The 17,283-nt window shown below is 41.1% G+C and overlaps 1 protein-coding gene across 3 annotated transcripts in view; it reads right to left on the minus strand.

Moving 5' to 3' along the window:
* TOP2B (DNA topoisomerase II beta) overlaps nt 1-15,943 on the minus strand; it is a 65,673-nt gene extending 49,730 nt beyond the window's left edge. The window contains exon 1 of one of the 3 annotated variants that reach the window (XM_059065568.2): nt 15,818-15,943. In XM_059065568.2, coding sequence (XP_058921551.1) covers nt 15,818-15,889 — 72 coding nt within the window. In that variant the 5' untranslated portion in view covers nt 15,890-15,943. The remainder of the gene's footprint in view (nt 1-15,817) is intronic. The other 2 variants (XM_059065570.2, XM_059065569.2) reach the window with 2 other exon arrangements.
* Between the last annotated feature and the right edge of the window lie 1,340 nt (nt 15,944-17,283).

Below are 17,283 nucleotides of genomic sequence, written 5' to 3' on the forward strand. Positions count from 1 at the left end.
AGGAAAAAATCTGGAAAAAATAGAAACACATGGAGGCTAAACAATACATTACTTAATAACCAAAAGATCACTGAAGAAATCAAAGAGGAAATTTAAAAATACATAGAAACAAATGACAATGAAAACACGATGACCCAAAACCTATGGGATGCAGCAAAAGCACTTCTAAGGGGGAAGTTTATAGCAATACAATCCTACCTTAAGAAACAAGAAACATCTCAAATAAACAACCTAACCTTACACCTAAAGCAGTCAGAGAAAGAAGAACAAAAAAACCCCAAAATTAGCAGAAGGAAAGGAATCATAAAATCAGATCAGAAATAAATGAAAAAGAAATGAAGGAAACAATAGCAAAGATCAATAAAACTAAAAGCTGGTTCTTTGAGAAGGTAAACAAAATTGATAAACCATTAGCCAGACTCATCAAGAAAAAAAAGGGAGGGCTTCCCTGGTGGCGCAGTGGTTGAGAGTACACCTGCCAATGCAGGGGACATGGGTTTGTGCCCCGGTCCAGGAAGATCCCACATGCCGCGGAGCGGCTGGGCCCGTAAGCCATGGTCGCTGAGCCTGCGCATCTGGAGCCTGTGCTTTGCAACAGGAGAGGCCACAACAGTGAGAGGCCCGCGTACCACAAAAAAAAAGAAAAAGAAAAAAAGGGAGAAGACTCAAATCAACGAATCAGAAATGAAAAAGGACAAGTAACAACTGACACTGCAGAAGTACAAAGGATCGTGAGAGATTACTACAAGCAACTATATGCCAATAAAATGGACAACCTGGAAGAAATGGACAAATTCTTAGAAAAGCACAACCTTCTGAAACTGAACCAGGAAGAAATAGAAAACATAAACAGACCAATCACAAGCACTGAAATTGAAACTGTGATTAAAAATCTTCCAACAAACAAAAGCCCAGGACCAGATGGCTTCACAGGCGAATTCTATCAAACATTTAGAGAAAAGCTAAGACATGTCCTTCTCAAACACTTCCGAAATATAGCAGAGGGAGGAACACTCCCAAACTCATTCTACGAAGCCACCATCACCCTGATACCAAAACCAGACAGAGATGTCACAAAGAAAGAAAACTACAGGACAATATCACTGATGAACACAGATGCAAAAATCCTCAACAAAATACCAGCAAACAGAATCCAACAGCACATTAAAAGGATCATAGGGCTTCCCTGGTGGCGCAGTGGTTGAGAGCCCGCCTGCCGATGCAGGGGACACGGGTTTGTGCCCCAGTCCGGGAAGATCCCACGTGCCGCGGAGCGGCTGGGCCCGTGAGCCATGGCTGCTGGGCCTGCGCGTCTGGAGCCTGTGCTCCGCAACGGGAGAGGCCACAGCAGTGAGAGGCCCGCATACCACAAAAGAAAAAATAAATAAATAAATAAAAATAAAAGGATCATACACCATGATCAAATGGGGTTTATCCCAGGAATGTAAAGATTCTTCAATATATGCAAATCAATCAATATGATACACCATATTAACAAGTTGAAGAATAAAAACCATATGAAACATCTTAACAGATGCAGGAAAAGCTTTCAACAAAATTCAACACCCATTTACGATAAACACCCTCAAGAAAGTAGTCATAGAGGGAACTTTCCTCAACATAATAAAGGCCATATATGACAAACCCACAGCCAACATTGTTCTCAAAGGTGAAAAACTAAAACCATTTCCACTAATATCAGGAACAAGACAAGGTTGCCCACTCTCACCACTATTATTCAACATTGTTTTGGAAGTTTTCGCTACAGCAATCAGAGAAGAAAAAGAAATAAAAGGAATCCAAATCAGAAAACAAGAAGTAAAGCTGTCACTGCTTGTAGATGACATGATACTATATGTAGAGAATCCTAAAGATGCTACCAGAAAACTCCTAGAGCTAATCAAAGAATTTGGTAAAGCAGCAGGATACAAAATTAATGCACAGAAATCTCTTGTACTCCTATATACTAATGATGAAAAATCTGAAAGTGAAGTTAAGGAAACACTCCCATTTACCATTACAAAAAGAAGAATAAAACACCTAGGAGTAAACCTACCCAAGGAGACAAAAGACCTGTATGCAGAAAACTATAAGACACTGATGAAAGAAATTAAAGATGATACCAAGAGATGGATTCAATGAAATCCCTATGAAACTATCACTGGCATTTTTCACAGAACTTGAACAAAAAATTTCACAATTTTTATGGAAACACAAAAGACCCCAAATAGCCAAAGCAATCTTGAGAAAGAGAGCTGGAGGAATCAGGCTCCTGGACTTCAGACTATACTACAAAGCTACAGTAATCAAGACAGTATGGTAGTGGCACAAAAACAGAAATATAGATCAATGGAACAGGATAGAAAGCCCAGAGATAAACCCACACACATATGGTCACCTTATCTTTGATAAAGGAGGCAAGAATATGCAATGGAGAAAAGGCAGCCTCTTCAATAAGTGGTGCTGGGAAAACTGGACAGCTACATGTAAAAGAATGAAATTAGAACACTCCCTAACACCATACACAAAAATATACTCAAAATGGATTAAAGACTTAAATGTAAGGCCAGACACTATAAATAATCTCTTAGAGGAAAACATAGGCAGAACACTATGACATAAATCACAGCAAGCTCCTTTTTGACCCAGCTCCTAGAGAAATGGAAATAAAAACAAAAATAAACAAATGGAACCTAATGACACTTAAAAGCTTTTGCACAGCAAAGGATACCATAAACATGACGAAAAGACAACCCTTGGAATGGGAGAAAATATTTGCAAATGAAGCAACTGACAAAGGATTAATATCCAAAATTTATAAGCAGCTCATGCAGCTCAGTATCAAAAAAACAAACAACCCAATCCAAAAATGGACAGAAGACCTAAATAGACATTTCTCCAAAGAAGACATACAGATTGCCAACAAACACATGAAAGAATGCTCAACATCATTAATCATCAGAGAAATGCAAATCAAAACTACAATGCGGTACCACCTCACACCAGTCAGAATGGCCATCATCAAAAAATCTACAAACAATAAATGCTGGAGAGGGTGTGGAGAAAAGGGAACCCTCTTGCACTGTTGGTGGGAATGGAAATGGATACAGCCACTATGGAGAACAGTATGGATGTTCCTTAAAAAACTAAAAACAGTGCTACCATATACCATACGACCCAGCAATCCCACTACTGGGCATATACCCTGAGAAAACCATAATTCAAAAAGAATCATGCACCACAATGTTCACTGCAGCACTAGTTACAATAGCCAGGACATGGAAGCAACCTAAGTGTCCATCAACAGATGAATGGATAAAGAAGCTGTGGCACATATATACAATGGAATATTACTCAGCCATAAAAAGAAACGAAATTGAGTTCTTTGTAGTGAGGTGGATGGACCTAGAGTCTGTCATACAGAATGAAATAAGTCAGAAAAACAAATACCGTATGCTAACACATATATATGGAATCTAAAAAAAAAAGGTCATGAAGAACCTAGGGGCAGGACAGGAATAAAGATGCAGACCTACTAGAGAATGGACTTGAGGACACAGGGAGGGGGAAGGGTTAGCTGGGACAAAGTGAGAGAGTGGCATGTACATATATACACAACCAAATGAAAAACAGATAGCTAGTATGAAGCAGCCGCATAGCACAGGGAGATCAGCTTGGTGCTTTGTGACCACCTAGAGGGGTGGGACAGGGAGGGTGGGAGGGAGGGAGACGCAAGAGGGAAGAGATATGGCGATATACATGTATGTATAGCTGATTCACTTGGTTATAAAGCAGAAACTAACACACCATTGTAAAGCAGTTATACTCCAATAAAGATGTTAAAAAAGTGTATACGGTTCAGAAACTATTCTCATTTTAACAGTAGATCTCATAATGGAAATAAATATTTGCAATGAAAAAAAAATAAAGAAATATTTGGCAATTCTGTAAGATATCAGGTTCATTTTTGTAGTCTTCAAAACTTTCCAAGGAATGTGAATTCTTATCAGGTTATAGGTTGACAACGACTGAACCTGGCCGGCTGCAGGGCTCCCCCAAACTTCCAGATGTAAGCCTTTGCCATTAAGCTACTGAAGACTATAGTAAAGAGTGGGCAAAAATAACCTGCACAAAATAGTAACCTATGTAGTTAGCATATACTGACAGGGCTGAGAATACCAAGCATGGTTTTATGACATCTCAAACTTCACACTTTTGTAGGCCATGCCAATAATTCCTTACATACCAGCACTAATGCCCCATTTCTGAGGCACCCTATAATTCCAGTTTCTCTGCTAATTACAAGGAGGCAGAAGTTGTGATCCTAATTCTAACTCCTACAGAGATAAGGATCCCAAACAAAAATTCCCAGAGTCTGGAGACTTCCCTGTCTTCTTAATAGCAACAGAGAACACATCTCTCTCCTTCTGGGATTCCCTAATGCTGACAACTAAGACATACCACTAAGAGAAAGTTATTATGATGGCCGTTTTCTCAGAGCCCAAAAATAACTCAAATATAAGACACAGCAAGATATTTTCATAGGTATTTGAATTTTAGGAGAAATGAAACAATCAGAAGACAAACAATGGGGGGCAGAGAGATTTTGTGCATTTGAACAAGTAACATACCACTTCAAGACCTAGGCATAGCCATACCATCATCTTTAAAGTTATTATTTTCAAAAACATGTCAAATGTATGTTTAAAAAAAATCAAAATACTTAACTTCTGAGTAGTCTAAAGCAAGACAAGAATTTTAACAGATAAAACCTATGGAAATTAAAACATCAATTACAATCTTCCAATGCCATAAATTTTACATAAAATTAAAGAGATTTTCTTATACATTCTTTCATTTATAAGGTTACCCATTAACACTGCTCAATTAAAAATAGCTTTGGACATAAGAAAATTGTTTCATAAAGTCTTCATATTCTATTTCTGTCAAGCTAATTTCATGATGAACCTGCTGGCCAGAAAAATGAACTGTATTTTTAAAATGCCAGATAGTCTCCAAATTTCTAATCATGTCCCTTGCTTTCCGAGATGAGATAATTTATAGAAACAAATCTAATAATAAAAACATAACTGATTTTTTAAATGGGTCCTCAGAATAATTAGAACAACGATTATAATGACCAAGATCTCATTCTTTAAGAAAGTGCTTAAGGATGATAAATGCTATGCATTCAAAGGTGGATAACAGTAACCTCTCACCATTAACTTAGAACTTTGCAATTTTGGCATAAAGCTCAGGAACTTATAACAACCATGTGAGTAAAGGCTTTCCTATCCCAGGCTACTCCTCCAAAACAAAGCTCACCACAAAGAAAACATTTTTAATATTAGACTCCAACAGAGACTTCTGCATTTAGCCCTGATGAGTTAACACTGAGCTAAAGTGGCACACTGGTATGGAAAACAGGGTAGAGCCCCACCTCACTCCTTTTTCGAGGATTTATAACTTTTCCCACATCCCCTTACAACCAGTCACCATCTCTTCCTCCCAAATCAGTACATGAGAATAGGGAATGTTTGGTCTCCACCTGCCAGATCCTTATCCAGTTCAAAAAGTTGTCATTCTTGCTAGAATAATGTCTCAAAAATCAAAGACTATGTAATATGTAGTCAGCTTTGTCAGATTACTATCTGTAATCTTTTCCAGGAATATAATAATACATAAATACTTAAAAAATAAGTGTGACAATATACTTAAAACATTTAATGCCAAAATATTTCTTCCTACATGTCATATGACAGGTGTTGAGGAAAGAAAAAAAGGTACCATTCTATTTAAAGTAATGAAAAGCTTAAGGACTAAGCACTGTTTATAGAATACCAAAATAAAACAGATGATCTGTATATATTTCAAATCAACTCTCCATGATGATATTAAATAATTTCTAAAACTTCACATAAACCTTTAAACCTGGATATTTAATTGAGTAAATATTTTTAATTACCTATACCAAAAAATAGGTGTGTTGGGCTTCCCTGGTGGCGCAGTGGTTGGGAGTCCGCCTGCTGATGCAGGGGACACTGATTCGTGCCCCGGTCCGGGAAGATCCCACATGCTGCGGAGCGGCTGGGCCCGTGAGCCATGGCCGCTGAGCCTGCGCGTCCGGAGCCTGTGCTCCGCAGCGGGGGGAGGCCACAGCAGTGAGAGGCCCAAGTACCACAAAAAAAAAAAAAAAAAAAAAAAAAAAAAGGTGTGTTAATTAGAAACTTCTCTTACTATAACTTTTATATAAAATTATATATAATCAAGTATTTTTAAATTAGGTTAAAACTATACTGTTCAGTGAACGAAGTTACAAAAGGATTTAAAAAAATATGAGCCCATTTTCATTAGAAAAAAATTAAACAATACATACATGCCTAGGAAAAAATATGAAATGCTGTTTACCCAACAGAATATAAATAAGAATTGTGAGAAGTAGAAATATTTTTCATGTTCTTTTCTGATAGACATTTTCTAACTTTCTACAATGAACATATATTAAAATATTTTAAAAGCTTATTAATCCATATATATGAGAACATAAGCTAGAATAAAACTGAAGGTTTCTTTTTTAAGAGACACTGTTTGTACCTACTTATTACTTCTGCAGTCCCAACTTTCTCACTAGAATCTAGGCAAAAAGGTTCAGCGAAACCAAAACAAGCCAGCAGTCCTGGCAGCGTAGAAGGAAGGAAGTGCACGTTCCTACTCTCAACTAGGGGCAGCCTGCACCACGCACTGACTGAGGGCAGCAAACACAGAAGGGTCTCCACTGAGAGGTCTGTCAGCTTTTCTGACAGAAGCCTGGATTAATGGTCTCTTGCAGCTCCTGTTTATTAGCAGAAAGTGTCCCCCTGAATATTGTCCAGGCCACTAAAACTCAAAATCTGAAGGTAAGGGCTTCCCTGGTGACACAGTGGTTGAGAGTCCGCCTGTCGATGCAGGGGATACGGGTTCGTGCCCCATTCCGGGAAGATCCCACATGCCGCGGAGCGGCTGGACGCATGAGCCATGGCCGCTGAGTCTTCACGTCCAGAGCCTGTGCTCCACAGCGGCAGAGGCCACAACAGTGAGAGGCCCGCGTACAGCAAAAAAATATATATATATATATGAAGGTAAGGGGAGAGAGGACAACTCCCCCTGCTTCAATGGGATGGCCCCATCCCTAGAACAAACAGGTGTGAAAACAAACATCCTTGGCCTGACAACAGAGAAACTAAATGAGAAAAGTTCACTGATCACCTTCACCACAGCTATTATTACCACTATCTCTAGCTCTTGAAAATAAAGTCACTCTGAGTAGAAATTCAGTTCAATCAGTGTTGCTGATAATATTCAGAAAAGAGATCAAGAAATTAGCTTCTATAAAAACAGTCCAGCAAACTCATATCTACACATTTATAAAAGCACTCTCAAGCCCACAGATGAAAAGGAGAGTGATAGACATTTGATACCTATAGGCTAACAGAAGTATGCTCATTTTCAACGATGAAAACAAGGGGTCTTCTGATAAAAAAAAAAAATTTAACCTTTTCTTATCTTGTATCTTCATAGTAATACAGTATCTTGTACTATAGTAATTGCACTAAGTATTCCACATTGAATAAAAATTAACAGTATGCCGTTGAAAATAATCAACTACAAAGAGCATTCTGAATAAATTTTCGTTAAGGTCTGATAGAATTGAAATCTTATGAGTTAAGTTTATTTGTAATTTATTTTATTTGTTTTTGTGCGGACAAAGCACCAAACTATTTATAGTAATAAATAACGCCAGCACCCAATTATACTGGAATCTAAGCACTCAGGGCACATTTTCATCCCCACATAAAACTAAAGACAATGAAAATGCAAAATAAACCCATATTAAGATAAATATCCTCCATGTATCTAAAAAAAATTTTAATTCTATCATTTGTGATTTATACATATGATGATGCCATAATTGACTCTTTCTAAAGTTCAAAAGCTGGCTGCCATGTTAAACAATGCATTATTGAGAATTCTTAAATTATAACAAAAATGTCAAAATAATACATAAAATCTATTTTAAAATATTAATCTATTTTACAGCACTTTTTGCAATATTGCTAACTTCTAATAAAAGAATATGGATTTAATATTTATCAAAGACTCAACCTTTATCAAGAATACTTCAACAACCAGAAAAGGAAAAAAAAATTCCAATAAAACAAACTCCTAATTTCACAAAGAGTATGTACCAAGATCATTCTGTAAAAAGATTCTTCCATTCACAGTGGTCACCTGATATACAGCAATTTGAGACAATCGCTCATAGTTTGTTTTTCTGTGGAAGAATGAATTGCTGCCAACGAGGGGAAAGGAGATGGTTTGCCAGTTGGTTCAAAAAAGGAACTGAGCCACTCATCCACACAACAGGCACAGAAATCTCACCATCACCAAGCCAACAAAAGTGGGACCAGCAAAAGCTTAACAAGCCTCTTTTCCAATCTTCTATAAAGACTGCCTCAGACTCCACATTACCCTTTTATAATATCTCCTCCTCTTCTTTTCTCCCTCAAGGCTGCCATGCTTTGATATTCATTTCAGCCACATTTCACCCATATAACCACAGAGAGGGCCATGTTATCTACCCACCATTAATGTACCTCCAGAAATGCCCTCCCAAACCAAGGGACAAGGAGAGAGGTAGAAGATGAGGGATACTTAGTAACATAAGAAATGCTTAAATGTCCATAGTGAAAATAAAAAATATACTTTCTCTAAAAGGCATCCAAATCATAAAGAAAGAAGTAAAATTGTCACTAATTGTAGAGAAAATGATATTATGTAAAGAAAACCCTACAGACTCCACCATAAAAGTATTAGAATAAACACATTTAGTAAAGTTGCAGGATACAAAATCAATATATGAAAATCTATTGTGTTTCTATAAACTAACAATGAACTATCAGAAAGAGAAACTAAGAAACTCCCACTTACAATTGCAACAAAAACAATAAAAATACCTAGGAATACATTTTTTTGGCCACACGGTGCATGCAGCATGGTAGTTCCCCAACCAGGGATGGGACCCGTGCCCCGTGCAGTAGGAGCATGAAGTCTTAACCACTGGACCACCAGGGAAGTCCCTACCTAGGAATAAATTTAACCAAAGAGGTAAAAGAACGATATACTGAAAACTGTAAGACATTGATTAAAGAAATTGAAGACAAAAATAAATGGAAAAAAATTCGATGTGCATGAATTAAAAGAATATTGCTAAAATGTCCATACTTCCCAAAGCAATCTGCAGACTCAATGCAATCCCTATCAAAATTCCAACATTTTTCACAGAAATAGAAAAATCTTAAAATTTATATGGAACCACAAAAGACCCTGAATTACCAAAGCAGTTTTGAGAAAGAAGAACAAAGCTGGATGCATAATGTAAAACTATATTACAGGGACTTCCCTGGCGGTCCAGTGGTTAAGACTCCATTCTCCCAATGCAGGGGAACTAAGATCCCACATGCCGCATGGCATGGCCAAAACAAACAAACAAACAAAAAAAACCTATATTACAAAGTAATATAGTAATCAAAACTGTTAACCTCATTTAAAGAAGACACATGGATCAATGGAACAGAACAGAGAGCACAGAAATAAACCCATGCGTACATGGTCAATTACTTAATGACAAAGGATGCAGGAATATACAAGGGGAAAAGGACAATCTCTTCATAAGTGGTGTTGAGAAAACTAGACAGCCACATGCAACAGAATGAAACTGGACCCCTATTTACACCATACACAAAAATTAACTCAAAATGATTAAAGACTTGAATGTAAGACCTGAAACTGTAAAACTCCTAGAAGAAAACATAAGCAGTACATGCCTTGACATCAGTCTTTGCGATGATTTTTTTTTTAACTTGATCCCCAAAGCAAAAATAAACAAGTGGGACTACAACAAACTAAAAAGCTCTGCACAGCAAAGGAAACCATCAACAAAATTAAAAGGTAACCTAGCAAATGGGAGAAAATATTTGTAAATCATATACCTAATAAGGGGTAATATCCAAAATATATACAGAACTCATACAAGTCAACAGCAAAACAACAACAAAAAACAACAATACACACACACACACAAAAAAAAACCAAACACCAATTCATTAAAAAAATGGGCAGAGGATCTAAATTGACATTTTTCCAAAGAAGACATACAGATGGCCAACAGGTATATGAAAAGGTGCTCACCATAACTAATCTCAGGGAAATGCAAATCAAAACCAAAATGAGATATCACCTCACACCTGTTAGAATAGTTATTATTGAAATAACAAGAATTGGCAGAATGTGGAGAAAAGGAACCCTTGTATACGTTGGTGGGACTGGAAATTGGTGCAGTCCAGACATAGAGAAAAACGTATGGACACAAAGCGGGGAAAGCCACGGGGGGGGGGGGTTGGGGTGGTGGTGTGATGAACTGGGCGATTGGGATTGACATGTATACACTGATGTGTATAAAACTGATGACTAATAACCTGCTGTATAAAAAAATAAATAAAATTTAATTTAAAAATTTTAAAAAAGAAACTACTGACTTGTATGCATGTTATAAACAGGAGAATTTTATGGTATGTAAATTGTATCTCAATAAAGCTGGTTAAAAATTTTTTTCTTAAAATAAATTGGCGCAGTCAATATTTAAAACAGTATGAAAGTCCCACAAAAAAGTTTTGTTTTGTTTTTTTTTGGCGGCACACGGGCCTCTCACTGTTGTGGAGCACAGGCTCCGGACGCGCAGCTCAGCGGCCATGGCTCACGAGCCTAGCCGCTCCGCGGCATGTGGGATCTTCCTAGGCCAGGGCACGAACCCGCGTCCCCTGCATCGGCAGGCGGACTCTCAACCACTGCGCCACCAGGGAAGCCCCAGATCCATTGATTTTTTAAAAATGAAGAGGGGGAAGACAAGCGTGCGTGTGTACACTCTTCTAAGAGCTTACCGTGGGCAAAGCATTTTGGGAATTATGTGAGTACTCTCATTCCTCATAAAAGCTCCATGAAGTAGACACCATTACTGATGACTCCCTTTTTACAGCAAGGAAACTGAAGTCTGAAGAATGTAAGCTAACAAAGCTAGTATTGAAGAAGCTGAGTTATGAAACCAGGTGATGTGATTTCGTAGCCCATACTCTTAAAAGGCATCACACTTAAAACATTATTCAAAATACATACACCCTGAAAGAGAAGTGTACTCCATAGCTTTTTGTGTGAAAGTAAAAAAAAGGTTAGTGGAAAGGTATCACGGTATAAAAGACAAACAGTTTTGGTTGCTACTGTCTTTAAGTCAGGGGAATGTGTAAATGATGGTTAGGTACATAGGCCTGGTTTTAATCGCACCTTTGCCTTAGTCACGTGATTAACAGTTTGTTACCTAATCTGTAAGCCCCTGTTTCCTTCTCTGCAAATGGGAATAATTATACCGATCTCACCTATTCTTTAAAACTGAGTCCTATTTGTATTAAGATTTTTTTAAATACAAAAGAGGCTTATTATTTTTTTAACGTACTTAGTAAAATGCAACTGTTGCTACCACCCAAGTTTTAAACATATCTGAAACTAACGATGGACACACCCACTTCTATTCAGAAAAGTTAGCACAGTTTCTAAAAATTGTTCTCATTGTAACTGCAATTAGTTACTTGAGAATATATCTAAAGAACATTGTTATGTAACCACTTGTCCCAAGAATGACAGAAGACTTTTGAGGAAGTTAGTATGTCAACTGTCTAACTGGTTAACAATAACTGAGGTTGGATTATGTATCCAGCTCTTTGCTAAAAACTATAAAGGATACATGGTCTCTGACTCCAGGAGTTGATAATCTAATTGTTAAAACAAAAGTATCACACATGAAAGTTACATTAAAAGTAAAGATATTTATGTTTCATGATCCATAGGGTGACAGAAAAAGATGAGTATAAACTGGATGATAAACGTTTGGTGAGACCCTGAGCTAGCCTTGAAGAGTAATTAAGATTTAGACTGGAAAAGAGAAAGAGGCTTTCTGTTTAAATATAAGCATGCAAAGTGACAAAAACAAACATGATGCCCAGGGGACAAGTGAAGAGGTAAATCTATGAGGACTATATGGAATAAATTTCAATTGGCACATAGTTTATAAAAGAAGTGGCTTGAAAGTCTGGTTGAGGAGTTTAGACTTGCAATAAGAAGCCACTATAACAAAGTTTTTAATACAAATCTTTAAATAATATTTAAATATACACTCATTTTTCCTAAATTAAAAATATTCAGTCAAAACAAAGTATGTTTTATATTTCATTAAATTTTACTTTAAAAACTCCTATATATATATATATATATATATATATATATTTTTTTTTTTTTTTTTTTTTTTTTTTTTTTTTTTTTTGCGGTACGCGGGCCTCTCACTGCTGTGGCCTCTCCCTTGCGGAGCACAGGCTCCGGACGCACAGGCTCAGAGGCCATGGCTCACGGGCCTAGCCGCTTCGCTGCATGTGGGATCTTCCCGAACCCGGGCACGAACCCGTATCCCCTGCATCGGCAGGTGGACTCTCAACCACCGTGCCACCAGGGAAGCCCCTAGTAGTTTTATATTTAAGAAATTTACATTTTAGAGGTGAATACTGAAATATCTACAGATAAAGTGGATTTGCTTTGCTTCAAGATAATGAGAGGGGAAAGGTGGGTGACCTTGAGCTGTAACTGCTGAAGCTTGATGATAGAGGGAGTGTCCTTATACCATTCTGGCTACCATAATTTTATAGGCTTAATATTTTCCATTACAGTGGGTTTTTTTTTTCTTAATCTACTAAATTAGAGTAGTACTGGGAAAAGATCAATATTCACAGTGATTAACTGTATTCTAATAAAACAATTTGTTTTCTGTAACCACTTAAACATGATAAAATACTGACTGAATGAAACAGATTATTAGGGTCTACAAATCAAAGCTTTACAAACCAGGAACTCCCCCGGTGGTCCAGTGGGTAAGACTCCGCGTTCCCAGTGCTGTGGGGGGGGCGGGTTCTGGGAAAGATCACTGGTCAAGGAACCAGATCCCACGCGCTGCAACTAAGACCCGGCACGGCCAAAATAAATAAATTATATAAACAAATATTTTTTAAGAAAAGCTTTACAAACTAAAAGTTAATTCAAGAAACTCTGCTTGCTTCAGAGAAGCTTTCATAGCTGTTGTCAATTTTAACTCAAAATAGTTTTACTATAGTACTTATATTTTTCACTTTTTAATTTTTTAAAGTATCTTAAGATATTGCAAATCAAACACAAACCCAATACACTATAGTAAGAAATTAAAAATCTTAAACCACTTTGCTTTGTGGTTTCAGAAATGTAAACTTCTGTGCAGTGACAATGTTAACACTACCCTGTAGCACACATCCCAACACAAGTTACTACCAGCAACACATGGCATTACCCACCCCCACCCGCTAAAAAGAAGAACGATAGCAGGGACTGATTCAATTTTTATTTCTTCCTGTTACCCACAAACAATTAGCAGTATGACATGTTTCAATAACGCAGGCAAAATTAACGCTCTTCAGAAACAGATGATCTCCGCGACAAACTCCTGAACTCTTGCAAAGGAATAATCCGCTTTCACTCTGGCTCAAAGATATTTTATGTAAAAGCAACTTTATTCTTCTCAGTGTGTATTTCTTGAATTTCACCGATAAAGACAAACATTTATTAAGCCCAGCAATATGCTATGTATATTATTCATTTAATTATCAATGCAACCTTATCTTACAGATGAAGAAACAGGCTTAGAAAGATTAGGTCCCTTTGTGCAAAGTCCCAGTGATTACATGTCAGGCAGGATCAGAATCTATATCAATGATACCAAAGTCTATGCTCATAACCACCTCCCTATATTGCCCCCCCCACATAAAATTAAACTATGGTCAATGGTGTATATTATGGACATAAAGATGCTCATATAACCTGACAAATTTAAAGCAAGCATCAAATCTTAAAGTGGACTTACAGAGTGATTATCTTTGTGATAAATTTCTAATTCAACAAGGATATAATTTATAAATAAAAGATTAAGTGATTTTTATTTCTTATTTTACTATATTTCCCATATAGGTTTACAGTAAGAAAATATTGAATCAGTAAGTCAATTTTAGTTTCAAATGAATTTTTCTGATATTGAATGACACCCTTTAAGTTTCACGAAATTTCTTCTGTAAATGAAAGGAAAATTTCCTATTGAAAGAAAAAGTGGTCATTTCATTATCTACAAAGTCAAGGAACAGTAAACAAAAACATTGCTTTTAAATGTTAAAGTTAACCAATTCAATTTTGGAGCAAAATGTTTACCATTACGGAGAATCAGAGATCCTCAGAGGAAACACTGATGAGGCCTCAACACTTTCAAACAGTGAATGAGAACCATCTGGCTAACTCCATTTTCCGAAGTTGTTTGATTTTAGTAAGGAGGGTAAAGGCCTTCTTTTGCATTTATGCAAACCTCCCCCTCCTCCCCCCTGCCCGCCCCCCCATGTTCACATGGACGGCTAGCTTATTATCTGACGTTTTCTCTCTCCTGGCTCTAATCTGTTCATACTTACATTATTGAAGTAATACACAAAATTTGGACAGATCCAACAATGACACTCTGGCGCAAGTTAGTCTGCAAAGCATCTTGGCATGCAAACACAAATGGTTAAAATATTTTCCTGTTAGCGGTAACACTTTTTTTTTTTTAATGGGGAATACTTGTCAATACAGCGGAACTGCTACCCAACTCACCTAAACCTCACCCAAACAAAGAGAAAATGAAGAACTTAATAAAAAATGCCCATATGAAAGTCTCCTTGGGTGTTTTGGAAAAGGGAGGGTGCATCCAAAGTCCCCTGGGATAATGTAAGGCTTTTTATTTTTCTCCTGGATGCCTAGTCAGTTGGCTGAGCCGGGCTGTGTGTGTGTGTGTAGGAAGTGACCCTGGCCTGAACTCCCTGCTGAGCCAGTGAAATGCGGGTGAATTATCGATCCGCCGTGGGAATCGGATCTCTCTAGGTCTTCCCTCCTCTACTAATTGCCAGCAGCAGGAACCGAGCGCCGAAATGCTCTGACTCTAGGACAAATCACTTGGGTCACCTCGGCGACACTGTCTACGCAGCCCCCCGCCCGTTTCGCCTGCGAAGCTGACGCAGGTAAGCGCTTTTAGTAATCCCCCTGTGACAGACAGACCAGCTACAGGGTATTCAATGCTGTGAAAGAGCCATCCAGAGCGCGCTTCCAGCCGAACGAGACCCTCGGCACTGAAGTGCACACAGCTGCAGCCGCATCCCTCACCAAATCCATTCTTCCCTGAGACGCGAGAGCGTCACACATGGTGGCACTTACAACACACGCACACGGGCGCGCACCTCTCTCCCGGCTTCTCTTAAGACACGTTTGGAGCAACCGCTGACCCACACGGACACACACGCACTCCTGCCATCCCCTCCATCTCCTGCCCCACCGCCCTGCAAAGCCTGCGCAACAGCAAAGAAGATAAAGCGGGGGGCCCCCCGTCCTGCTCACGGTCTGTCCCCCAAAGTTTCAAGTGCACGCTGCGCGTCCGCAGCCCGAGCCCCTGCCGAGGCGGAGAAGAAAGAAAAGGGGCGGGTGCGGGGTTCCGCCTGCAGGCGCCCCGACGGGGCGCGCCTCTGGGGGACCGGATTTCCCCCTGTCCTCCCCCACCCCCAGCAGGATCCGCCGGGCGGAGCCCCCCACCGCAGCCCGGGAACAATGCCCCGGCCCGGATCCCCGCCCCGCCGCCCCCACTCACCACCCAGGTCAGCGCCCCGAGGCTGCCGGCTCCCACGCCGCTGCCGCCGCCGCCGCCGCCTGCCTTGGCCATGGCACGCTCCTCCGCTCCCGGCCCGAGGCCGCCGCTCCGCCTCCCGCGGGCCGCCCGGCCCCGCCGCTCCGCACCGACCGCGCGCCCGCCGCGCTCCTAGCGGCGCCGCCCCCCGTGCCCCATCGCCGACCCCGGGGCGGACGCCCGGCCGAGCCCGCCGAGGAGGCCTCGCCGCCCGCCGCCCTCAAACTCGAGGCGCGCGGCCGCGGCGCCCGGGCCTGCGCGGCCGCTGAGGAGGCGGCGCCGGAGCAGGAAGCGCGGAGGCCGGCGGTGGGCGGCGGCGCTGCTTCCTCCCCGCCGGGCCGGCCGAGGCCCCAAGCGCAGGCGTCCGGACGCAGCGGAGACGCAGCGGTTCCCTGTCCTTCCTCAGGCTCCGCGGAGGCCGCCCTCGGGGAGCAGGAGTGGGGTCGCCGCCGCCGGCGCCTAAGCCGCTTATGTCGGCCGCGCCGCAGCCCGACTTCCTCACATCCACTCGCCGAGAGGGACAATAAGCGGAGCCGCCGCGACCGCGGTCGCCTCCCTCCTGTCCGGCATAACACCGCACACACTCACACCCCGGAGAGGGCTGGGGAGGCCCGGGGGAGGGCGGGCGGGAGCGGCGGCCGCCCCGCTGTCACTCACGCCGCGGCGCCCAATCGGCGCTCCGTCGGCCAACCTCTCGGCCAATTCCAAATTCCCAAGCCCCCGGAGGGGCGGGACCCGAGCGGGAAACGTCATTGCGGGTAGCAACCGAAGGGAAGACTTGGGGTTTTTTGTTTGCGTGTGTGTCTGAGGGTTTTCCGTTTGAAGGCAGAGCAGGGGTTGCAGTCAAGGGTCGTTTGAGGGCGGCAAAGGGAAAAGGTCGACTTGGCCTTGGGTCGATTTTAATCCGCCGAGCGTGCCGTTTACTCCAGCCTTGAGGGCGAAGCCCAGGCCCTTCCTTGCCCAGGGCCGTGGGAGGGGGCGGGGAGGGGACAGGAAGCAGCCGGGAGCCGCCGTCCCAAAGGGAAAGTATTTTTAAAGAGCGGTTGTAAACCGCAGGCGGGACGTTGCAGATCACTGATGCAAGAAGGGCCCCGTGACCCCGGCCTCCCGAGGCCCCGAGTGGACGCTGCTGTGGAAGAATCCTCTGCCCAGACCTCCCCTCCTCCACCTCCTCCCTCCCTCTCCTCCCCTCACCGCGAAAGACACCCGGAGTATTTCAAGAAAACTGCTTTTAAAGAACTTAAATGATACGGGACGCACAGGGAACGTTCCCGGGAAAGAATGCCCGGTGGGCCGAGGGTTCCGAGTCTACTCTTTGTTGACCTTCTCTCTTTTCTGAACATTGAGGACATGTCACTGTCCGGTTTAATTCTCTTCTGTCCAGAACTGTGCCTGTCTCTAAGAGTACGTTTAATTCTTTACTGTCCCAG

Source organism: Kogia breviceps, chromosome 5 (genome assembly GCF_026419965.1).
Source record: "Kogia breviceps isolate mKogBre1 chromosome 5, mKogBre1 haplotype 1, whole genome shotgun sequence".
Lineage (NCBI taxonomy): Eukaryota > Metazoa > Chordata > Mammalia > Artiodactyla > Physeteridae > Kogia > Kogia breviceps.